This window comes from Vicugna pacos, chromosome 15 (genome assembly GCF_048564905.1).
Source record: "Vicugna pacos chromosome 15, VicPac4, whole genome shotgun sequence".
In the NCBI taxonomy this organism is placed as follows: domain Eukaryota; kingdom Metazoa; phylum Chordata; class Mammalia; order Artiodactyla; family Camelidae; genus Vicugna; species Vicugna pacos.
This window is the reverse complement of record NC_133001.1, coordinates 41,634,673-41,659,655: the sequence shown is the minus strand read 5'-3', so window position 1 is coordinate 41,659,655 and position 24,983 is coordinate 41,634,673. Positions and strand designations below refer to the sequence as shown.

Sequence of the window (24,983 nt, the reverse complement as noted above, 5' to 3'; positions counted from 1 at the left end):
GGGTCAGGCACTCAGACGGTGGTTCTGATGGTGCGGGGCATCTCTTTGGTTTGGTCCGCAGGAGTCTGTGTCCCTGCGTCTTGAAGTTTGATGATAACTCAACAGAACTTGCCGCCCTCATCGAGGCAAACAAGAAGTATCAGGTAAGCCGGGAAAGGGTTCCAGGACTGCACAAGGACTAGGGCATGGCTTCGTCGCTCTGGTTAGGAAATGAGCACATGATGACATTATTTTGACCCTGACTGGGTGTGAGGTTACCAAGGGCCAGTTTGCAGATTTAAAGACACCTGCAAGGCAGCAGTTTCAATTTATTTGAATCAAGCCATAGAGCCAAGTCACTGAACACACATCTCCACATCTTACTTCCTGGCCTTACACACACAAAGTATTTCCAGTTGTCCATGGAGAGTGAGTATGAGCTTCAGACTCCTGGGTGGGAAACGCTTGCCACCCAAGAAAGTCTGGAGGATTCAGTGAGATAACATGCCTTCCCGCTGCCCCTGACTCCTGCGGGAACAGTGTTATTGGGGCGCACAGGGAGAAAGAAAACCAGCAGATGATCTCCAGACAGCCTGTGAATTGTTCCTTTAGGTCTTTCTCCATCAAATCTTTGAGTGGAGCAGCTGACACCCTTGAGTCTCTTGAGTTTCCCCCTAAATAATCATCCAGTCCCTCCAGAGAACAATGGTAGCCTTCTAGCCTTTCTAGAGCAGGCTGGAAGCAGCTTCCAGGATGGAGCCAGCCTTCAGGCCCAAGGTCTCCTTGGAGCAGAACCCCTCCCCTACTGCATCTCTCAGGGCAGCCACATCTGCCAGCAGTGGCAGGGCTCAGGGGAGTGACCCTCTGTTTACCGTCTCCCAGCCCTCTCGGTGACTCCCCAGCTACACTTCCTTCTGCCATGAGCAGGCGCCTTCATCTCTGGCGAGGAAGTCCATGGTCTTCGCCAGGAAAGGGAAGGCAGCCAAGGTTATGGCCATGAAAGCAAACCTTTTCCAAGTGGGGGTTGGGTGCAAGCAACAAAGGATTATGCAATTCCAGTTAATTTAAGCAGATTTATTATTTAAGCAGAGTATCTGGAAGAGATAAGGTCATAGGCTGAGCCACCAGAAATTGCAGAATCCTGGAATTCTGGGGACCATGCCATAAGAATCAAAATTAGGCCAAAGAACTCATCCAGTGGAGACACCATGGACACCACTGTCACTGTCACTGCCGCTTCTAGGAATGAGATGGGTTCTGTGCTGTCCCTCCATTTTTCTATCACTAGCTTCCAAACCAAAGCCTGAGGTGGGAGCATCTACTGGGGGACCCTCAGGCATGTGCGTGGGGCGTTGGAAAGGCAGCATCTGTCTTTCTCACCTTCTATAGTGAGAAGCAGGCTGTTCATATAGTGGAGTTTTTCAAACACAGGAAGTGGGTTCAGATGCTAGGCAACCAAAGAGAAGGAGAGCTATTCACCAACACGGCCTTCACTGACCGTTCTAGATTGGCCAGCTGTTCTCAGGCCTGATCTTGGTCCCTGACCCTGATCTAGTGTCCTGGAGAAGCTCACAGCTCAGCCACATGAGGCCATCGAGCCCTCTCTCTGAGTCCTCTCACTCTCTACCATCCGCACCCTGGAGATGATCATTGCTGTCAATAGCCACCATGTGCCAGGCTTTCTTGACACTACTTGTTTCATTTCTCAAGAGGTGAAGGGTTCCACTGTGAGCCATTGTGACTGATCCATGGAGTCACTAGCAGCATTGGGAGGGACTTAAGGGATAGTCCAGGCCTTGGTGAATATCCTCCATTTACAAACGAGTAAATAGTGGTCCAGAGAGGGAAAGCATCTTGCTGGAAGTCACACAGCTAGTTAGTGGTATTGCACCTTCTGCCTGCCTTAAGGCTCTGCCTGTAACTGGAAGACTCCCCCAGGAGGTCAGAAGCGAGGCATCCCCAGCATAGGGGATGACCTGTGGAAAAAGAAGGTGTCTTGATGTCATGGTGTCTTCTGAAGTGACTGCACTAATGTTCTGGGTATGGAAGCCTTGACTTCTTCCTCCAGCCGGGATCCTGGCTCTAAAAGATGGCAACCTGGCAAAGCTGTGAAATGCCAGAGTCTGGCAGAAGTGGGAGTCAGAATTAGGGTAACTGATCCTCCTGGAACTGAGCCCAGTGGAAGCGATGAGTGTAACAGCCCTGCCACCTCCTAGACAGATCCGAGAGTCTCAAGGAAGTGTGCACGCACAGGAGCGCACATGCTCACAGGCACACCCCACTCGCGAGTGATATAAATAGGCATTAAACATCGTTGTTGGTTCACCTTTGATTTTCTGGACAAATGTCAGACAGAAATGTAAGGATTATCCAAAAAAAAAAGTCACTTAATCAATCCACACTCCCCCTACCTCCAACCTAGTCTTTAATCAGAAGATTTAAAAGAGGATCAAACGGATGGACTTAGGTTTTTCTTCTTTGCCAGCCTAAGTCCAATAGATGCAACAGCAGCAGAGGTTAGGGGTGAGGGCTGAGATAAAGGCTGATCTGAAAACTGGCTCCTGATCAGTTGAGATTTTGCTGCAGACTGGTCTCACTCAAAGGTCAGACTCTGTTTAATTCTATGGTAGAGAAAGAATCCACACAAAGCCAGGGCAGATGCCGAGAGCCCCTTGACCCTGTCCCTCTTCCTCCTACAGGAGAGGACTCACGAGCTGGTTGAGAGTGGGCAGTACGACACGAGGGAAGATTTTACAGTGGTCGTGCAGCCATTCTTTGAAAAAGTGGACATGCCGAAGACGCCGGTAAAGCCTCATGGATAAGTGGGCGCTAGGGGTCGTGCCCAGCTGTTTCTGACCATCATTTGTGTTACCCGACCTCTCTGTAACACGACCCCTCTGTTCTGCCCTGTGACCAGGAGGGGCTGCCTGACAGCTCTTTCTTTGCTCCTGACTGTTTCCACTTCAGTAGCAAGGCTCATGCCCACGCCGCCTCTGCCCTCTGGAACAGCATGGTAAGATGACTGAGGGAGGAAAAACTATTCTCCCTCTGATAAGAAGATTCCAGAAGGCTTTCTGGGGACTTCAGGGGCCCATGGCTCAGGCGGTGTGTTCCCCATGCAGCAATGATAATAAACCCCATTTCCTCCATCCCTCCCTCCCACCTCCCCCCCATCTTCGCATTCTCGCCACCGCTTTCTCACTGTCCATCTTCCTGCTTCTTGGTTTAGCTGGAACCTGTTGGCCAGAAGGCAAGACAGTATAACTTTGAAGGCGAGATAAACATCACATGTCCAGACGAGGTAAAGTGGACAGCACAGCCTTGCCGCCATCTGTCTAAAGCCTCTTTCCCAGCCCTTTAAAGTCTCATTAAGGTTTCTCAGTCCCTTTCATCCCAGGTTCCTGTCCTCACCCCCAGCTCTGTTCACCTACCCACCCCCCATCCCTGACTCCAGCCCACAGTGCCCTAACTGGCTGGACTGTGAGGGGTGACAGCGCGAGAGCTCGCCTGTCTCCCCATGTCGTGGCAAGCCTTGCCACAGGTCTGACCGCGCACAGCTCTTTCCAGCTGGAAAGAGGAATCTGACAGCACTGTCCAGCTCTCGTTTTGAAGACTCGAGGCAGGGAGGACGTGAAGGGCAGGATGGGACAGAAGGGTACCCCATCTCCATGGAGCCACTGCCCCCAGGGCAGGATGGGAAGAGTGAGGAACAGGGATCTGAAATAATATCTACCAGGACGGAGGTGGGGGTCGAGGGTGTCAGAAGCCAGAGCCAAGAAAACAGCATTAATCAGGGAGGCAAAGCAGATCAAGACTGCGGTGTTCCCTCACAGATTGTCAGATTCTTGGATCTTCGCAGCTGCTCCCTCACCTCTGTGAGCCCCTCTGGATTCCCAGAGGCGTCCCAGGCCCAGGACGGAAACCGCTGAGCTGGGGCTTGCCTGGGGCAGGATCTCAAAGTACTGGCTTTTCTGGTCTGGGCAGGAAGGTGCTCAGACTGCAGCAGGGTGGGAGTGGTACAAGGTGGCAAGGGGGCCTAGGAAGCAGGGGACATGGGCTTGTAGTAACAGAAAGTGGGGAAGGGAGAGGGTCGATAAAGAGATGACATGGCCACCGCTGCCAGCTGGAAGGGAGACAGAGAGCAGCGATGTTCACTCCTGGGAGCCCCTGCAGGGTCTAACCTAGTTGTTCAAGGAGGTTGCAGAGAGGGCCGGGTGTGTCCCGGGAGGGAGCCGGCAGCCGGCAGCCTAGCGGGGAAGGGCTTGGTAATGTGGAAAGTGCTTACCCCCAGGTCAGCTTGCAGGCTGGTGAGCGGGGAGCAAAGAAGGAAACAAGCAGATTTGCTGCAGTGGCTCCCCTCTCCCACCGTCTCACAGGTCTGGCCGTATCTGAGCACCTACAAGAACAGCGTGAAGGTATCTGCTTGTTGCTTCCTTCTGGCTCAGCAGCCAAGGCAGGGGACAGCCCCCTAGCAGGGACCGGCCCCACAGGCAGGGTGGGAATGTGGGCAGGTGCCCTCGGTGGGCAGCCACAGAGGATTCATACTCTTCTGTAAAGTCTATCCACCTGCACCTTCAGACTCGCCATGGATAACAGCCCAGAGAGGGGGCCAGCCAGTCAGGCAACTCACAGATTCTCCAAAGACATAAATAAAGAGAGCTGCCCCCTCATAAGGCTGCTGCAGAAGCAGGGGTGGTGGGCGGTGGGCTGGGCTTATTTTGTGGATGCCCTGATTTTCACATTGGAGGGTGGGGGAGGCAGGTTCTGAGCTAGGATAGTGGATCCCAGCCTGATACCCAGAATCCCCTAGGGAGCCTTCTTCGCATGTCCTGTTAGTGCCCCCCCACCCAGGGTAGGTAAAACTCTCCCAGTGAGTCTGATGCCCAGCCGGCCCCTTTCAGCCCTGAGATTCTGGGATTCATTCCACGCCCCTAGGACCACGGGAGCTGGCTGATGTGCAGTGACAGAGCCCCTTCTGCCTCGCCGCCTACCTCAGGTAAGCTTCCCGTGGCACACCAGGACCCAGGGCCCTTCCACAAGGACTCAGAGCAGTGAGTGCCCTGATGAGACTTTTCTTTTTCTTTTTTTTTTTTTAATTGAAGTACAGTCAGTTACAATGTGTCCATTTCTGGTGTACAGCACAGTGTTCCAGTCATGCATATACATACATACATTTGTTTTTATATTCTATTTCATTAAAGGTTATTACAAAATATTGAATATAGTTCCCTGTGCTATACAGAAGAAAACATTTTTAATCTATTTTTATATGTAGTGGCTAATATTTGCAACATAATTAAATGACTTAGTTATGGCAAGTGCTTGCTCCTTGTGTGCATGGTCGCCTGAGACCCCTGGGCCTGGTAGTGAAGCCTTACCCAACAGGACCCAAGGCGGCCGGGCTGGGGACTGTTGGCCGCCCTCCCAGTTCAGCCTGCTTATGGAAGCACAAGTGGAGGAGCCACCTGAGCGCCACTCTCGAAGGCCCAGCCTGGGGTGTGACCTCCCTGAGGCCCAGGAGTGGGGTGTGGGGTGCCTAGGGTGTCCCAAGAGGGAGCCAGCTCCGCAGGTGGCCCTCTGGGCCCAGGCTCTGCAATAGGACTGGAAAGATCTCTGGAGTCTTCAGAAGAGCCCTGGGGAAAGGGAAAGGCCCGGCATGGCTATTTCTCAGATCCTTGGTGGAAATCCAGAGCCCAGCTCTACCTGAGCTGTGCATCAGGCCCTGTGCCTCAGCTCAGACGGCCCAGCGCCCGTCGGGCAGTGCACTCATGTCTCACCTGGTGTCCCACATGACCACTGGCACCAAAATAGTGGGATCCCACTGTGCCCTACCGGCCACCCCTCCATCTCTCCCTTCCTCCCTTCCCCACTCCCCTCACCTCCCCTTCTCCCCCACTCTCAGCATGGCTCCTTTCCCATAGGTCCAGGATCGTTTATTGGGTCTCTTATGGGGAGAGTGTTTCCATCTAACCTCTTCCAACCTGGCACCATAAAGGCTGAGTCCTCCATGGCCCAAACACATGCAGGTCGTGTTTCTGGTCTCACTTAAAGCCAGAATCACCAGGCTCTGACTGCAGCTTCCTTCCCACGGACTCAAGTGTATCCGCTTGTCTTTGCAGTGCATGCCCTGAGACCAGCAGACATCCAAGTCGTGGCTGCCCTGGGAGATTCTCTGACCGTAAGGACTCTCCAGCCCCATGCGGGGTGGGGGTGGCTGTGTCAGTTCCAGGTCCCCATCCTTCTAACCCTGGGCCTGCACTTTTTACCTCTGCGTTCCCTGGCCCCTCTGTCCTGCTTCTGACAGTCTGAGAGCATGGCAAAGGTTTGATCTTGAAGCCACTTTTCTCAGTCTAGTGTGCAAAGGGGAACCTTTTCAGGCGCAAACTGAATTGTCTCAGTGGAGGTTTTGAACACTTAACACCACCTTTTTAACAATTGCAAAATTTTGTCATTTGACTCAAAAAACCTTCCAAAGCTACCTGTGTCAGCGCTCTTTTCCCTTTGGATTATACTTGATGAGCAGCTCCAACCCTCATATCTGTTTCCTCTTGGCATCTGTACCCAAAGCAGCAAAAACACCATAGTTGTGGCAAAAGCTCTGCTCTTAAGTTCTGAGAAATGCGGCTGTTTTCCATCCCAGAGCACCACTTCCTGGCAACGCTTGTGAGGCCATAAGGTGGCCTCACAGAATGTCCCAGAGGGAAAGAGGAGAAGTGGGAAGCGTATGAGAAATCTGTCCACTGCAGGTGCTTCCTCCACGTGTACAGAGAACTCGGGAGCAGAATGATGCTAGTGATGGTGTAACAGTGTCTCACATTTGTAAAGCACTTTAGAGGTCTCAAAACAGTTTTTACAACTCTGATCCAATTTGATCATCAAAACAACCCTGTGCAGTAAGCAGGGCATGACTTCAGTTCTGTAAGGAGGCAGCTGAGCATCCGGGAAGGGTCACAACTTGGAGGGAGCACCACAGAACTCAAGCCTGGATGTCCTGAGTTCCGAAGTGGCAAGTTCTGGGCACACCACGGTGCATGCGTCAGGGACACCTTCCAAAGCCCTGCATGCACACAGCCTCCCTTTGCTATAACTTGCTGATTTTCCTGTGGATTTTGATATGTTTTCAAAGGCTGGCAATGGAATTGGCTCCAAACTGGATGACCTTTCTGATGTCACCACTCAGTATCGAGGGCTGTCATTTAGGTAATGTTAACCCATGACCCCTCCCATCCCCTGCTCACCCCCAGAGCGTGGGTGGGGGGTTGTCTCCTGTAAATGCGTAAATACCAAAGAGCAAGGACCCGGTCTGGAAGAGGCTTTCAGAGGGAAAACTTATATATTTGTGCAAAATGTAACTGTTTGGTGATTTTACTGTCAATAATCCTTTTCTTTTAATTGTGCAGAAGAAGCAAACCGGGGTTCTTAGATTCCTGGGTCAACAAATCCAACATGAAATGCACCTGAAAAGCACCAAATCTCTGGGTCTTCACCTGCCCGTTTTGCATGTATATGTGCTCGTGTGGATGCTCCCTCGTCTCTGTTTCATGTCTGTCTGTATTTATTCATGTTGTTCTGTAGTCACACCTCTGCCTTTATGTATATGCACACATCCGTACAGAAAACTCCGAAACGCAGCACACACTGCAGGTGGAAATAACCAAGACAAAAATCACAGCCAACAGGCGTTGCTGAGCCCCTCCCATTTGCCTGCGTGATTGAGGCGGGTGGGTGAGGGGGATACATGGGAAGCACAGGCAAATTCTTAGGCTCACTTGGCAAGTGTTATTTAAAAATTAAAGATGTCTGAGCACTACAGGAATAGAGACAAGAGAATAACTAACCCTGCCAGCTGGGGTAGGAAGGCTTCCCAGAGAAAGTGGTACCCAGTGATGTGGTGACAGACTAGCAGTTAAGTAAGGTAGGGGAGAAAAGACATTCTGCACAGGAAGTAGGAAAGCTGAAGCTGTGTCAGGAGAGCAGTTGGATGTGGGTTTTCTTAAGTTTCTTTCTTTCTTAATATAGTTCATGTTTATGTCCGCGTCACAGTAATTGGCAATTAGCTCAGAATTCAAAAGCACTAGAACACCGGCCACCACAAGAGGGCAGAGCACTAATGAGCAGTGGGGCCACCTCCCTTTCCTGCAGGGTGAATTCAAATGAAATATTTCTCCCAGGAAAGCGAGAGGGAATGGGGTGGGCGCAATGAGGGCTGTGACAGCTCCTGGCCAGCCCTGAGGACGGTCCCAGAGAGTTTTCCCCGGGCAGGAGAGAGGGGTCCTCACTCAGCAGTAGTCACCCACAGGGAGGATCTGGGTGTGGGTAGCATGAGGGCATCGTCACCCTGCTGAGGGCTGAGGTGAAGGCCTCCCAGCTCCCGAGGCCCCCAGATTCCCACACACCCCCAGCCAGGTCCAGGTGGGTGGTCTCTAACCCACAGCCGAGGAGCAAAATTGAGTATTGCCTACTGACCACTCTACCCTAGCTGTTCCTGAGGCTGCAGGAGAAAGGACTGCTTATTACAATCCAAAAAGCATGAGGTTGGGCAGGTGGAGGGAGGTATAGCTCAGTGCAGTGCGTGTTCAGTGTGCACGAGGTCCTAGGTTCAATCCCCAGTCCTCTGTTAAATAAATAAATAAATAAACCTAATCTATCCCCACCAGGAAAAAAAAAAAAAGCATGAGGTTGTGGCAGTTTTACTTAGTTTGAGCTAAAGAAGGCTTAGTCTGGCCTCACATCATAGCAGGGGAAGCAGACAAACCAGCCAGCAGACGCCAAATAATCCAGGCTGGCAGTGCAGTCAGGGGAAGTGGGGTGATCTGCCTGGTCTCACAAACAGTTCAACTGGGTGGATTCCTGGGATTCAGACACAAACAGGCCATCTTCTGCTGCATGTTTCTCCCTGCAGCAGCGGGGAGACCCAGCTATGGCTCTGTTTCTTCCTACAAGTGAGGTCCAGTTTCCAAGGCCTCGTGTATTCAATGGCTGCTGTCCCTCTAAACCCTTTATTCTAAATGTTTCAGATACCTGCCCAAGATCATGTGTGTTAGAAACAGCTCTTGGTCAGAGTCTGAGAGATAGCTGGACACTTGACAAAATGTATAGACTAGCGTTTCCCAAACTGTGTTCCGTGAAACACTAGCCCCAGTTTCTATATTTTGAGGGAACCATTTCCTACTATAGCCTTCCCCTGGGGAATTGACATGCACGTTGGCATATTAAAGTCTTTGAGAAGCCCTGAGATGAGGAAATCTGTGTAAGTTGTTTCTGTTTAAGCCAATGTTTCCCTTAATCCCAGAACTCTTTCTTTGTTCGTGATACCTATTAGCGCCCCCTGGGATGTGTCCATGTAGTAGACTGATCTGAGAAAAAGCAATTTTCTGAAGCCATTAAAGCTTCTGGATAGGAAATATGAGGCAATTCATGATTCTAGGTAAATTAAGAACTCAATTGGAGCCTCTTCCTCCAAGGAAACAGTGAAGAGAGTGGACCGCATGCAGTCAGACTAGGGAGAATTCTCGGTAGGAGGGTGGCTGTGAGCAGGATCTGCAGGAGGGGGTTTGGCTGTGAATATTTCCAAAGCCTCCTGACCCGTGAGAATCATGTAGCTGTGAAAGGCTCCAGCTCTGGCTAGCTTAACAGTGTGGCAGAGGTCTTTAGAGAATTGCCTTTCCTTCAGTTGAAATGTTTGCTTGATTGGCATCATTCTAAGGACCAAAATAAAATTTGCTTATCAAAAAACGCCTTTCTTTGTCTTTTTAATCAGGAGTTCAGTCTGGTGTTACTGAAACTCCTCTTCCAACACATGTTATTGAGCATCTATTCTGCCTTCCTCTGCACTCTGCGGGTGACTAGTAGTGAATGAGCTCAGCCTTTGAGCTTATGGTAGAATACAAATTACATTAATCTGAAGGGGCTCATGTAAACTAGATGCTTCATATGTGTCTATTTTTTTTTCATGTTTCACATAGTTCTAATCAAAATGAGGGCTTAAATATTTCTGTTTCTCCATGTTTATTTGTATAATTCCTTCTTTTCTCCTGAAAACGGGCTCAGCGAAATTTCTGTACCCATTGGTTTTGAACAGCTACCACACTTGTTTTAGAACAAAGAGTTTTAGACAAGAAGTTACAGTCAAATGTACTTGATATGTGTGTGTGTTTACATATGTCTCCGTTTATATGTTTGCTGAAGGAGAAAAGAAGGCAGAGTTAGAACACAGTGACTGGAGGAGGTATATGGATTTATAATTTCCTGCCAAGTGTAAAGTGTTCTGATTAAGTGCTTTTAGTCCAAAGAAAGAAGGATCAGGAAGCAGCTAAAATAGCAGCTTTATGCAGAGTTCGGAAAGAATTGGAAGATGGAAAAAAAAATGCTCAGAGGCCAAGTTAGGCTTGGACATCAGACGGGAGGTGGGAGAAAGATATCTGAGTGAGGTGGAAGGGCAGGGGTCACCCTGCTTCTTTTCTCTCCACCACCTGGAGCTCTTGAACCTTGGATTTAAGCCCTTGACCACCCTGGTATGAACTAGTCAAGTTCATTCCAGGTATTCCCTTGAATGAAGAACAGCCATGACTTTGATTCATGGCCTATCTTTTGGAAGTCTATCCTGGTGAGCTGAATGCTAACGCTGTGTTCTCAAAATGTCTTGGCCTGGAAAAATATGGTGGAATTGAGGAGGGAGGCGCAGAAGAAAAATAACAATAAATAGAGTACATTGGACTTTGTTAAAATAGAAATACTTCTCTCCTTGCCTCCCACGTGTATTCAATTTAAATGCATGAAAGGAAGTGAAACTTTGGGTGTGTCTTGAGGTTACTTTGAAGGCCATTAAACCATATTAGATGAGATGAAATTAGACTGCGCCTTGGAAGGCAACGAGCGGCCGTCCCCTGGACCTTCCAGCAGAATGTACCTGACGACTGGGCAGGGAAGAGCCTGTCCATTTTCTCAAGGTTTCCGGCTCAGGCTGGTTTTTAGTTACCATTGTGGTTTTTAGTGTCTTTTAGAATGTTGGTTAACCCCGGTGTGCCTCTGCTTCCTACTCTATAAAATGGAGCTAGTAACATCCACGTCATAGGCTTGTTTGGAGATGTGAGATAACTAATGTAGAGCGTCTGGTTGGTGGCGGGGCGCACAGTATATACTCAGCCAAGCGCTCTCCCTCGTGATTTGCTGAAGAAAAGAAACAGTTCTCTTTCGCCTTCAAATCTTCAATTTGGGAGAACCAACCCCTTGGGAAATTCACATTCTCTCTGAATCCCTCAAACACAGAGAGGTGGATCTGCCACATCTGACAGGTGCTGATGGGCATTAGGAAAGGTGGGGCACTCTTTTGTGAAACCTATGTATTGATTCAATCTCTCTCACTGGCTTCCTCACCCTCTACAGTTCAGGAGGGGACAGCTACCTGGAGAAGGTGACCACCTTACCGAGTAAGTAACCACCAGGGGTTGGAGTCTGTCCACTGAGTCCGTCTGATCCCCCAGGCTTCCTAAAAGCACCTCCCAGCTAAGAAAGGGGGCGATGACATCCTCCTTACAGACTGCCACTGAGATGGGAGGAGAGGTCTGTGCACAGGGGGCTGAAAGGGTGAAATAAATACTGTATTTGGAACCTGAAGACCTGGGTTCAAGCCCTGGCCCTTCTCTGTGCTGGCCAGGTGCCCTGGGGCAGGTAACCAAACATTCTGAGTCTCAGATTTCTTCAACTGTCCCAGAAGGTGCAGAGACAATCAAATGAGACAGTGAGCATTTGCTGAACTGTGAATTGTAGAGGAAAAAAGAAAGAAAGAAAAACTGAGCGGCCCTTGCTGCCTTGGCCCAGTGTGTTATCAAATCATTTTTTTCGTTTGTTTGTTTTTCAAATGGGCTTGCCCCCTTCTTTTTTTTTAATTTTTTTTTTAGAGGGGAAGTAATTAGGTTTATTTATTTATTTTTCACAAAGGTACTGGGAATTGAACCCAGGACCTTGTAAATGCTAAGCAAAAGCTCTACCTCTGAGCTATACCCTCCCCCTAAGTTGTTATAAATCAGAGAGGCCCCATCTCCTATCAGGCAAAAACTCCACCTTCCACCCTAAGCTCTCTGTGCCCTGTGCACCCCTTCCTCTTCCAGATATCCTTCGGAAGTTTAACGGAAACCTCACAGGCTATGCAGTGGGCACAGGGGGAGCCAACGACACGAATGCATTCCTCAATCAGGCTGTTCCTGGAGCAAAGGCTAAGTACGGCATTTGGGGAGGGGGCTGTCGGGTAGAGAGTGGGAGGCATGTAGCCCCTTTAAGGTTGTAATAGTGACCTCTGTGCGCAAAGAGGATGTTTATCATTTACAGCAATGATTTGAGAGGCTCTTGGCCCCCGTCTTCCCTGGCCGCCCCTGTGACCTAGGCTGCAAGGAGGACAGAGGGCTGGACCCGGGACAGGAGCCCTGCCCCTAGATCCTGGCCTCTCGGCCTTGCTTTCCTTTGCAGCACATTCCAATCATTCAACTAACTGAACAACCTCCAATTTTTAAATCTTACCATGGCATAATGGTGCTGGAAAGATTCACTCTCTCCAAAGCCTTACAAGAGGCAATTTCCCCCAAAAGATCAGGGAGTGCCAACCAAATGGAGGGGCAAGCCAGAAACTCCAGCCTTAGAGGCTGCATAGAGCGGCAACAAGTCATGTCCTGTCCCCACCGCTGCTTCGGAGCTAACAGGAAACATAGCTGAGAAACCAGAGGCAGCGGCAGCAGACTGCTCGGCTCCCCCAGCATCGCCTCCCACGGAGGCCTCTTGCCCCGCTCCTGGGAGCCTCAGCAGCCTGGGTCTCCTTGCTCCCGGCCCAGCCTGGGAAGACCCTTCTTGGGAATAGAAACGGGGTTTGGGGGGGCAGGCGCCACCACCAGGTGCCAGGAGATCATGGTTCTCTGGATCCATCTCACACTCTAACAGGGGCCTAAACTAGTGGGGAGCTTGGGATGCCTGAGATCCGGTCTTTCCATGAATTATAAACCCAGATATGTGTAGAGTTATTCTTCACGTCTTTCTAAAAGAAGCATTTAGCTAAGTTTATTTTTAAAAAGACACAAATAACATATACATAAGAGAGAAAAATCACCACCACTGGTGGGGTGAGGAGGGGAAGAAGTATGAGCCTTTTTACAATTATTGTGCCTGAGTACCAAACTGTCAGCTTCCTAGCAGCCAGGGTAAAAAGAGGAAGCATGCCAAAACTTTCCCAGATCTAATTTCAGGATCTATACCAGTTCTTCAAATGAGACAGACAGTTTCCTAGCATGGAATCCTAAAAGACACTTTGCATGTGGAGTCTTAGAATGGAGACTGTGAATAACAAGTATAATCGACAGTACCCTTGACTCCAGCTTTCGGACAAACACAACTGGCTTTTCAAAAGGTTATCCACTGTAATACTAGCCAGAACAGGCAAGTAGCTCCTTGTCCCCAAGCATCAGGGTCTCTGCCAGCTGGGGGTGGGCGTAGGAGGTTAATGCATGGAAACCTCCAGTTCAGGCCCTTTAGGATGAAAAATCCAGGCACTGCTCCTCAACAGGACTGATTTCCTCTCCTTCTCAGGGACCTTGCGAGCCAAGCCCAGACTCTGATACAGAAGATGAAAGATGACCATGTGAGTGAGATTTATGGTTGTTTTTACACACTAGCTTTCTGACCCACTAAAGTCCCCAGGTGGAATGATTTGCCATGAAAACAGTGAGCCCCCGTCACTGGAGGCGTTCAAGCAGCAGTAGGGCAGCCCCTGTCCAAGGCCCCCTGAAGGAGATTACGTCAGCTGGAGGGAGGTTTGCTCTTGATCGCAATGACCTTGAGAGTCCCTCCTGATGCTAAGAATCTGTGGTCTATAAATAAACCTGTAAAGTTCTTTCATCTCTGAGATTCTGATTAGGTTATTTCAAGTGGGCAAGGAAGTTTTAGAGGGTTGAATAGATTTCCTAGAGCCATGGTGTTTTTTGTTTATTTGTTGGAAATCATCAAGCATCTTCTTCCCTTTGTATAGAGAGTAAATTTCCAAGAGGACTGGAAGGTCATCACGGTGCTGATTGGAGGCAGTGATTTATGTGACTACTGCACAGATTCGGTAAGGGGGGCGGGCCAGCCTGCTCATTGCTTTCAACTCTGACCTGTAGGCGTTGGAGATCCTTTTTGAGAACAGTCCCTAGAATGAACCCTAGGGTTGTCCAGCTTTCCTGTGTGTGTGCACGCACTCACACACTATTCACACACATGCATGTGCATGCACACTTCTTACCCCACGACCCTCAGGTTTCTGGCTCCAACTTCATGCCCCAGGTAGGGTGAGGTCGCAGGTTGCAGATACTTGGTACTTCTGTTCCCCTTCCTCACAATTCCTGAGAACTCAAAAAGAGAAGCAGCAGTAAATCCCAAGCAGTGGGAAGGAGGACATGACACTTTCTGCTTCTGAACGAAAGCTCTGGCTGAAGGTTCCAGTCTTCTGTCTGCCCCATCTTTGACAACAGCAAATAGTCAACTGTTCATCTCAGATTCTGACATGATGAGCTGGTCACAGCTGGAGGCCAAGGGAGAACAAAGCCTTGGGGCTGGAGCCAGAAGTGGGGCTACTTCTGCCCTGCTGCCCTCTTTCCCTAACCAGCTCCTCTTCTCCCTCCTGTCTCTTCCCAGAATCTGTATTCTGCAGCCAACTATTTTGACCATCTCCGCAATGCCTTGGACATCCTGCATAGAGAGGTGGGTTGGGGGACTCCCACAAGCTGGACACAGCTCAACCACGGCAGGGATAAAGTGGATGCGGGAAAGAGGGTGAAATATCCCTTCCCATGAATGAGGCAGCCAAGGTCGTGGGCCCTTGTCTTTTCCAGAGTTTGGGGCCTACCCCTAAGGAAGCCTCATTCTATTGGGAATCAGCCCAGAGGGTCTCAGGCTTGAAGAAGGGAAGGCAATGTGTTTACTAATTGTCCCCTCACCACTACCTGGGACATTCCCTGGGGGTGGCAGCTGGGTGGCTCCCAGGCTGGGCACGGCACTCTGAGCCACAGGGTGTGTCCACAGCAGGCCCGCCTCCAGTCCTGTGCCCAGTGTGTTCTCTCCCCATCCCCTGGAATGGACAAGCCTTTCCCGCTGCCCGGGATGGGGCACTCTGACCACCAGATGCTTCTCTGAGTGACGGAGACCCTGGCCTGCTCAGCAGAGGTAGTCCAGGTTGGGTTAGAGGGAAACAGTCAAGGGCTAATGTCCTGGCCAACAGGGCACCGACCTCACCAAGATTAAAGCTACTGGATTTGGGTTCACTGACCGATGGCTGAATGGAGCTCTCAGTATTTAGAGTCGAGTCGGCCCTATTGTCTCAGTCCAGGAGGCCCATTCATGCTGCCGCCCTCGTGGGCCCCAGGGCATAGCTTGCAGGGTGACGACAGCTCTCAGAACTCCAACTCACAAGCAGCTGAGCTGAGTTCTGCCTGGATCCCCCCTTTCATCTGGAGCCTCACCCTTAGGTACCCAGGGCCTTGGTCAACCTCGTGGACTTCATGAGCCCCAGTGTCGTGCGGCAGGTGTTCCTAGGGAACCCTGACAAGTGCCCGGTGCAGCAGGCCAGGTAGGCGGGTGCTGGCTGCCCCGGCTGGAGAAGAACTCACCCAGTGTCACGGCTCATGAAATGGGGACTCCTCAGGGCCTCTGGGACTCTGTCCTTGTGTCTGCGAGTCTGTCAAGGGGTTTATGCCAGGACAACCTCTTCCTGGGAGATCAGAGCTAGGGTCCCCGTGTACCCAAGTTCGGGTGCCAGTGGGAACCTCTGTAAAACAGGGGACCACAGTGTGGGAGGTCAGGGTTTGAGAGACAGTGCAGCCCAACCTGCGAAGGAGCAACATCCAGGGATGTGTACACACGTGGTCCAGCTATAACAGAAAGCATGGAAGTCATCCACGTGACTCAGTGGCCTTTGTGGGGGAGAGGCGAACTGGGGAGGGAGACAGGGAACTTCCATTTGGGAGCGTTTTGTTTCTTAAGTTGGGTGAGAGGTAGACAGGGCTGTGTTTTTTATTCTTCCTATCTTATACATACATTTATTCATTTAACAACTACTTTTTGAAATTTTACTGTGCACGAGGTACTATTCCGAGTGCTTTAGAGATATCTTTTTTGGCCTTAAGGATATTTTATGGGTGTGAAATAATTCCTAATAAAACAAAAGGAGACACAGTGGGGCAGTAGTGTGAACTCAGGAGGTGTCTGAGGGCCTGAGCACTGGGGACCCCGAGGCATCAGCCCCAGTGCTGGAGGACGCGCTCGCGCTTGATTCTTAAACACTGAACGTTGGACTTTCTTGCCTAAATGCGTCTGTTCAGTGTGATGTGCTGCAGTCCCCGGGCCCACCCGCTAACGTTTGTGCTCTGTTCACATAAGAGGGTGCGCATCCACGCACCCTTGGGACGTCATCCAGTCCCTGAATCAGGCCCGAAGCTGCCCCTGAGCCCCTGTGGCAGGGCCTCCTGAGCCCAGGCTTGGGTGGGTGAGCCCCTCCCCCCACCGCACCCCTCCCACCCACCCCCCACCCCCGTCCTCCCCCACCTCACGCAGCAGAGCCAGCCCCTGACACCCTGACCACAGCTTCTGCTCTGGGTCCTCCTGCCTCCCTCTTCATGCAGCATTTTGTGTAACTGTGTTCTGACTCCACGGGAGGGCTCCCAAGAGCTGGCCAGGTTGGAGGACGTCACCCAAGCCTACCAGGTAAGACCAAGAAGGTGTCTTCTCCCACTTGGTGAACTCACCAGCCCAGAGCACCCTGGGGAGGCGACCGGGAAGGGAAGAGCTGACCAGGGCTTGAGGAGTAACATCACCCTTGGGGCCCCTTCCTCTGTCCACTTGGCTGCGGTGTCTCTGGCAGGCACCCCACTAAGAGTCATCCCGAAGGAATCCAGGTGGCCAAGTCCTCACAGCGAGCTTGGTGGCTCAACTCGGACATTTGGCCTAAAGAGGGCAGTAGCCCTGGGTGCCCCACGGGACCGCCTTTCCCTCCCCTGCACCCTGGAGGCCCAGCTGCCTCAACCCTCCCACCCCTGCCTCCCCAACAGGCCGGCCACCCCTGAGTGGGAAGGTTACAGGTCCTGAGCCCAGGGCCCTCTGGAGACTCCTCGGGGTTGGAGTGCGACTTCCTGCCTCACCCTTCAGAGCTTGCAGTCCACTTAAAACCAAAACCAAAAGGTTTACCACGTGGTTTCCAGTACTCTGGAGATTTGCCATCAAGGGTGTTTGTGTTCTCAAAAGAGCTGGGTCAGCCCACCTGTCGAGGGAGATGGGGACGGGGACGCTGCCACCACCCCCACCCTTGCCCCACCGGTCACCTGGCATCCCAGGGCCTGTGTTGAAGGCACCCACGCGTCTGTCTCCAGAGCAGCATGCGCGAGCTGGTGGAGTCCGGTCGCTACGACACACGGGAGGACTTCTCCGTGGTGCTGCAGCCCTTCTTCCACAGCATTCGGCTTCCCGTCCTGGCGGTACGCTCCCTGCCCCCCCCCCCCGCCAGGGCTCCCAAAGGGAAGAGGAAGTTCAAGGCAGAAATGCCAAGTGCCTCTGTGAGAGTGGGAACGAACGGGCTAGACCCAGGCAGGTGTCCAGCTGCTGGGCTGGGGGGCGCAGTGTCCTTGAACTGCGTTCCCAGAGGCAGTCCGCTGTGAGATGTGCTCCTGACCACTCATAGCAGCTTCCACTTTACTGAGCACCTACTATGTGCTGGGCACTGTGCATCCCATACATAAAATCGGCACAGCCACCCTTTTGAGGTGAGCTTTATCATTCCCACACACCAGAGGCTCAGAGATGTGAAACGTCCTTCCTAAAATCATACAGGAAATAAGGAACAGAGAGGCAAGATTTGAACACGTCTGACTCCAGACAGTTCTCTTTCTGCCCTCCACACACTGCTGCAGCTACAAAGGAGAGTGGTGTTTCCGCCTGGCCACACTGTCCACCTGCCACTTCCACTCTGAGCAGAAGAGCTCTGTGCATGGGCCAGGATGGGCCTCAGCTGTGTCCACCTGGGCCTCCATCCCAAAGGCCTCACCTACATGGAGGGAAGCCGGAAGAAGCTTTGAGCACCTAGGCTTTGCCCAGGCCTGCCCAAGGCTCGGCCCTCCTTTCCCCACCGAGACCGCTGGGAGCGGCTGGCCAAGGGCTGGGACATAGTCTATCCCAGCTGGCCGGCCAAGGCTTCCCCAGGGCCTACGCTTTCAGTCCCTCCACCATAGCACAAGTTACATAGATGTGCCTAAAAACAAACGCAGCACTTTAAAAATTAACGGTGGGGAATTGTGGGGCCAGAAAGAAGGTTGGGGGCCCTGTAGGAAGCCAAAGGCTGGGAGTACCCCGAGGGGGCGGAGGGTGTTGAGAGGTCAACCCCAGGGGTCAGACCACCAGCTGAGGCCTGCTTTCCACCCTCTGCACTGGTGGGAACTTAAGGACATCTGTTTCTCTCCTTCAGGATGGGCACCTGGATATGTCCTTCTTCGCTCCAGACTGCCTCCACCCAAGTCAGAAATTCCACTCCCAGCTCTCCAGAGCCCTTTGGGTCAATATGGTAAAATAAGCAGGGTGCCCAGGTTCTCTGGGGTTCGAGTCTAGAGCAAAGCGCCAGCCCTCTATGGAATCAGTCTTGTTCTTGGACTCCCTTTGCAAGCAAGGTGCAGGGGAGTGGGGGCTGGCACGTGTGTAGATGTCTATAGCATTGAAAACATGGAGTCCTTGAGATTTCTGAATCAACTGCATCCTCTCCCTTGGGCTTTGAACTGTGATGAGGGATTCTTGCCATGAATGCAAGGCAGAACCCTCCCATATATTCAATATTTTCTCTCTGCCAGCAACTGTGCTAGGCAGTTAAAGCCATGTTGTCTCATTAAAGCTGCTCAACAGCTCTGCCAAAGAAGTCTTATGGGTTTATGAGGAAATGAATCTGACAGAAGCTAAGTGACTTGCCCAATATCCCACAGCTGGGGACTGATAGAGCCAGGAGCGGAGGCCCAGCCCCCCTGAAATCCAGTTCTGAGCTCTCCCCACTGCAGGGTGCACTGCGGGGGGATGCCCCCCCCAGAAGAAACAAATGAGAACACCCGCGTCTCTCTCTTCCTCCCCAATCAGCTTGAACCACCAGGAAGGAAAACTGATACCCTGGACCTGACGGTGGATATACCCCTCTCCTGCCCCACTCAGGTAATAAGGGTGGGGGCTGCCTTGCTGTCCTCCAGAAGCCCGGAGCTCAGACCCTGCCCTCTCCCCTTCACCCCCCATCTCCCTCCCTTTATCCCCCACCCCAGCTTTTCTGTTGCCCATCTTGCCCCTTGGATGGACTTCGGAGGATGGAAGTGGATGAGAATGGGGGAGAAGAGGGCGCAGAAGCACTTATTTCTTTGGAAAGGGGAGTCCCAGGTAGGGGAGGGGGCCTGGTCCCGGCAGAGGGAGAAGACTGGGTGAGAGATGAGGGTTCTTGAGAAAGGAAGTTACGAAGCTGAGAGGATGGCAGGACCACACCTCTCAGCAGGGACAAGTGAGACAGACGGGAAGCTCTGACTGCAGACTGGAGGCTAGGAGAAGCTGCAGCTCATGGTCGTGGTCGTGGTAGTGGAGCCTGGATCAGGAGGGTCCAGCAGGGAGAGGGTCAAAGAGCAAAGCCCTGGAGCCACTGAGGGGAGGGGCAGGTAGGACTGGCCTTGTGAGGACTGGGGTGAGGCTCAGCCCGGGGCTCCTTTTAAGGAGGAAAGTGTAAGTGGTTGTGTTAAACCTGATTTCAGGCCTGGGGGTGGGGCAGGTACACGTTCCCACTGCCTTCAGCTCCCTTTTCTGCCCCTTGTCTTATGGCTTTTTAACCAAATAAGGTTGAGATCAGGGAGCCCTCAGCGGTAATAAAAGCAGGGTGGCCTGGCCCAGTCTGGGAGGCTCTCCCACCTCCTGGCTGAGCAGGGAGTGGACCTGCAGCTCCCCGGCTGTCTGCCAGGGCCCCAAAGGAGGTGGGCACCTGTGCTTGGACCCGTGTCCTCTGTCTGCTGCCTCCCTTTCCCCAGTCTCAGGCCCAGGCTCAGCTTTGTGCACCTTTAGCCTCATCAGGAGAGCAAGATCCATGGGAAGAAGGGACACAAAAGTGAAGGCAGTGGCAGCAGAGGGCTCAGATGCTGGGTCCGGTGCTTGGAGCAAGGAGATAGTCAAGTGATGGAACAGTCAGTGCAGCCTGGGTGCCTCCAGTCCAGATGGTCAGATGCTGGCGCGAGGGGTGGGGCAAGGTCCTGGAGGGCCCCATCATGCCAGCTGTAAACCCTGTAATTGCTGGATCCTAGACATGTCCAGCAGGTTCTAGGGGAGGGGCCAGGCAACCCTGGTAGTAGAGGCATGTGAGGGCTCAGAGCAGAGGCTGTAAACCATTCAGGGGGCAACCTTCAACATTTTACCAACCCACATGGCCATACTGAACATCAGCCATGGAAAACCCTCTCCAATCTGCCGATTGCCCTTTCACTAGATAGGTAAAAGAACAACAACACATTCCAGGGAGCCGTCACTTGCTCTCCCTCCCTACAAATATCTATTAAGTACCAGATTGGAGCCTAGGCACTGGGTTAGGTAGAGCCCTGTCACCGCGGGCCTCAAGGTGGCCGGTGCCATTCCTTGCCCCAGACCAGGCAAGGAGCCCCCAAAGTCTCCTACTTCACCCAGAATCTCAAGGCACAGTCAGCTCCGCTCCTCCTTCTGGACAGAGCCTGACTGAGCCACCGTGAGCAGAGGAGAGCAAATCCAGCCTCCTAGAACTGCAGAAGCCCAGCCTGGGAGAAGTGTTGCCAGGCAACCCCAGAGCCCATTCCAAAAGAATCCATCTGTTGGCCAGCCCGACTTCACCGCACCAGGCAACGTAGAATTCTGCGTTCCTCAGGTCCCATCTGCTCCATCCCGTGTGCCTTGGAGCTATATAAAAGTCCACCAGCATCTCAGTGTGAGCTGACAGGGGCCAGGCAGCATGTATTTTAATCCTAGCCGTGTCTAAACATAGAGGCAACAGGCAGGACCCAGCGAGGAGGAGGGGGCTGAGATGAATGCAGCCTCCTCCCCGCTCCTCCCCCAGCCCCAATCAGCTGCAGGTGCCTTGTGCCCCGCCAGGTTGGGCACTTAGCAGCACTCTGTGGCTTGCTGTTAGACTTTCAGGTGGGACACATGATTTCACAGCCAACTTTTGATTAGTCTCTGTGGACCGTGACTATTGTCCCCTTCTGGTCTTCATCACCTCTCTGCCCCCTCCTTCCCTAGCTCAGGGCAGCTGGCTTGGCTTTCCCTCAGGCTTGGAGGAGAGCTCTCAGTTTTCTTGCCCTCTCGAAGCATTTGTCAGAGTTAGCCACCTCCTCCATGAAATTCATTCCTCCCTGCATTCACGGATGCAAAACCACCTTGATCGGTCTGTTTTTCCAGTTGCTGCCCTCTGTCATCTATTTTAATGACCCTCCTTCCTTTCTCCCAGCCTCCAAAATGTGGCCCTTCTCCAGCTTTCATGTCTCAGGCTGATTCGCTTTTCACTTTCTCCACACTCAGAGGTTTGTCCATTTCCAGGGTTTCCTGTTAAATTTCTTTGCCTAGGATTCCCAAGCTGTGTCTTCACTTCTTCCTTCTTTCCCAGACTACAGCTCTATTTCTAACCCTTAAGAGATCTTTGCCCCCAGATGCCCTCCATGGTGTGAGGTTGCCCAGAAATCAGGTTAAATGTATGATCAGGGGACCAGCAAAATGGAGGAACCAGAGGGAGACACAGACGGAGAAAAACTGAAATAATTTCAAGTGACATTTCATCCAGCCTTTTGTGAAAAAGCCGAGGCTTGTTGGATTCCCGGACACTTACTTGATTGTTTAGCAGTGTTTCTATTCTGAATGACATGTGGGGGACTCTTTTCTTAAGAATGCATTGGACTTCTAAATCTCTCAGTCCTGCCCTGCCCCCACCATCATCTCAACCTCAACAAACATTCATTCAAAAGATAATTTTTGAGTAAGAATGCCAAAACAGGAATGAAAAGTTTGTCTTCCCAAACTCTCCGATCCTTAGGACTTCCTGCCTCTGTTAGCGCTGCTGTGGTTGTCACAGTTCCGCAGGCTTAAAACGTCAGGCACCCTGTCTGATAGGATTCTTCCTAGTGCTGTTCCAGTGCCTCCCCCTTCCTAGTGCCACGGCCACCACCCCAGTGCGGGTCCTCATCACATTATGTGTTAAAGGCTATCTGCTCCTTCCCATCATAAAGCAACAGCGAATTATACAACCTTAGGGTCTCAGTGGGGAGGGCCTTGGCATCCTGTTGATGCAATCTCTCATATAATAACTGAATTATTCTATCTCATCCCTCCCAAGGCAAGTAGAGGCTATGGCCTTTACTGACACTTCCACACACTCAAGGCAGTACTTTTCGAACAGCCAAGCGGCTACCTGTTAACAAGCTGTGAAATCAGCCTATTAGGTCATGTTTGGGTTGGGCTGATGGGTGGGATAGGATGGGATGGGACAGGATAGGATGATGGGATGGGACAGGATAGGATGATGGGATGGGATGGGATGATGGGATGATGGGATGATGGGATGGGATGGGTTGGGATAATAGGATGGGATGGGATGATAGAGTGGGATGGGATGATGGAATGGGATGGGAGGATGGGATGATGGGATGATGGGATGGGATGATAGAGTGGGATGGGATGATGGAATGGGATGGGAGGATGGGATGATGGGATGATGGAATGGGATGGGATGATAGGATGGGACAGGACAGGATGATGGGATGGGAGGATGGGATGACAAGATGGGAGGCACAGAAACGTCAGAGGGGATTCCACGTAGTGCTGCTATGTCCTCCTCTGTTTTACCAGTACCGGCTTTCTCTGAGTCTTCTCCTTAGTTCCTTCAACCTTTATGGCAGACAAGTGTTCCAAACGTGCTGCAGGTAGTAGGTGTGTCTCCATGGAACACGCCCCCCCCCCCGAAGTTGGTGCCCAGGCCTGACGGTACACATCTGGTTGGGTCTGAGCAGCACAGAACAGAAGAAAACCACCTCTCATTCGCTGTGGAACTTTACACCTAGTAACACAGCCAAGAGGAACATGACCTTTTCCTGCAGCCACTGACTCACGTTGCTGACTCACGTCAGGGCAGGCCACCCCATCTTTGCACGGCTATAACTAGGGCACTTCCTCATGCTGGCGTTCAGTCGGCTTCACTTTCTACTTACTGCTGTTACGAACCCAGCCTAGGAGAGCCAATCAGACTAAACGGAATCCCTCTTCCCTCTGCTCAGCTCCAGGCCTTTAAACCACTCTGACTCATGCACGCACAATGCGGTCAATGGTCCATAAAACAGGCCCCGGGCACCCCAGGCCGCCTGTCTGCCTTGGCACTGGACCTGTTCTCACCATTCCTGCTCTGGCCTCATTCCCCACCACATTCCAGCACCTCTGACCCCTTAGTTCCATCTCCCCTCTCTGTCCCCTCCCTCAACACTTGGACCACATAATCAAACAGACTCTCCAGTTTGACTTCCAGCAAGTCCAGAAGAGCAGGGGAAGCCTTTGCCCTCTGGTTTCTGCCTTTGCTTGCCACTCTGGGACTAGCTTCAGCCCCCAGGCCCTCTGCCCAGCCAGGACTCCCATGAAGTGGGTGGAGAACAATCATTAGTGACCCACCTCCCACCGAGTCTTGTCTTTGAGGATCACACATCCCCAGCTCTTGCAACTGTTCCTCAGCAATTACTGCACTTACTAGACACACTGTGCTTTGATGCTTCACTGCCTAATGCTTCTCGTGTTCTCTGACTGGGTTGTAAGCCTCTGGATCCTCTCCTCATTCCTGACACCTAGAACAGTGCTCTGAACACATGGGGTGCTCCACAGAGGTGGGTGAGCTCTTTATTGGGTGCTCCCAGGTGGCCCTCATCTGATGGTGAATGCTCGGGGGACACTGAATAACATGAGCTGGAGACAAGCTTCGTTAGCCATGGTGACCTGCCACTGTAAGCTCTCTCTTGCCTTGTACTGTGGCGGACAGTCCAGGGCACACTTCCTCCTTGGCTGAGTGTGCTGGTGGCCCAGGTTTCAATTAGGAATCCCAAGACTCAGAAGGAAGGATTGACGTGTAGCACCCCAGGGAGCCAGGGTCTGTGCTGAGGGCCAGGAGTTTTGTGCAGGTAGGTTCCATCCTCCAAGGGGACTGCTGAGTCCTTCTCTTCCTGTTTCATTGGCCTGACTCCCGTGTGAGGAATGGACCCAGGCCATTCCAATCACGAAGGCCTGCCCAGCTCTGCACTCACTACCTGGAACAGGTGCCTTCTCCACCCTGCGCCTCGGTAGAGTGGAGCGATCAGGGGTTGCTGACTCAGATGCAGTGCCAGGCAGGAACACGATCCCGTGAACAGGATCAAGTCTGGGACAAGAGGAGGTGGTAGGGCCAGATCTGAAGGGCATGCACCCCTCCTAAAGGTACTGAGTCGTCTTCCTCTCTTCTCCCCCTTCTCCTCCTCCTCTTTTTTAAATGCCATTCAGGCCAAAATAAAGCAGAACAGAACAAAACATCTCCTGGCTGGGTTCATCCCATGGGCAGTCAGCTTTCAACCCCTGGACCAGATCTCCAATGCCCTCTTCTCCAGCTTTCTGGTTCTTCCCACTTTTTCCATAGTATTCCCAAATTGTCAGACCAGGGCCCTTCTACCCCAGCCAGCACATCTTGTGAAGGTGTTGACAGCCCTGGGCCTTTGAATGTTGCCTGATCTCCATCTTATAAACTTGTTCTTGCTTCACTGTCAGTTCTACATTTTCTTATAACCTGCTTCCCTCCACCATTTCTTCTTTGTCCACTTCCATCTTTGTTCTTTGATTAACTCATCACCCGGCACTGAATAGACTTGGATTCTTGGCTGGGCTTGTGTGACACTGATGGTGAGATAAACGGGTGAGCAGGGATGGGAACAAAAACACGACCCAAATATGGAAACCAATCCACAGGGCGTGAG

At 51.9% G+C, this 24,983-nt stretch overlaps 1 protein-coding gene and 1 long non-coding RNA gene across 7 annotated transcripts in view; one reads left to right on the top strand and one right to left on the bottom strand.

Moving 5' to 3' along the window:
- LOC107033899 (uncharacterized) overlaps positions 1–24,983 on the bottom strand; it is a 144,379-nt gene that overhangs the window by 3,969 nt on the left and 115,427 nt on the right. The window contains exon 8 of the long non-coding RNA XR_012059133.1: positions 14,243–14,342. This is a non-coding gene — a long non-coding RNA (uncharacterized lncRNA). The remainder of the gene's footprint in view (positions 1–14,242; positions 14,343–24,983) is intronic.
- The window catches only part of PLB1 (phospholipase B1), a 131,556-nt gene that overhangs the window by 82,497 nt on the left and 24,076 nt on the right, over positions 1–24,983 (top strand). For all 6 annotated transcript variants that reach the window (XM_072937987.1, XM_031684913.2, XM_072937989.1 and 3 more), the window contains 18 exons: positions 62–143; positions 2,679–2,783; positions 2,897–2,992; positions 3,209–3,280; positions 4,356–4,394; positions 4,915–4,975; positions 6,099–6,157; positions 7,106–7,179; positions 11,365–11,408; positions 12,090–12,198; positions 13,552–13,603; positions 13,991–14,071; positions 14,635–14,700; positions 15,465–15,565; positions 16,617–16,698; positions 17,361–17,465; positions 18,449–18,544; positions 19,102–19,173. In XM_072937987.1, coding sequence (XP_072794088.1) covers positions 62–143; positions 2,679–2,783; positions 2,897–2,992; positions 3,209–3,280; positions 4,356–4,394; positions 4,915–4,975; positions 6,099–6,157; positions 7,106–7,179; positions 11,365–11,408; positions 12,090–12,198; positions 13,552–13,603; positions 13,991–14,071; positions 14,635–14,700; positions 15,465–15,565; positions 16,617–16,698; positions 17,361–17,465; positions 18,449–18,544; positions 19,102–19,173 — 1,396 coding nt within the window. The remainder of the gene's footprint in view (positions 1–61; positions 144–2,678; positions 2,784–2,896; positions 2,993–3,208; positions 3,281–4,355; positions 4,395–4,914; positions 4,976–6,098; positions 6,158–7,105; positions 7,180–11,364; positions 11,409–12,089; positions 12,199–13,551; positions 13,604–13,990; positions 14,072–14,634; positions 14,701–15,464; positions 15,566–16,616; positions 16,699–17,360; positions 17,466–18,448; positions 18,545–19,101; positions 19,174–24,983) is intronic.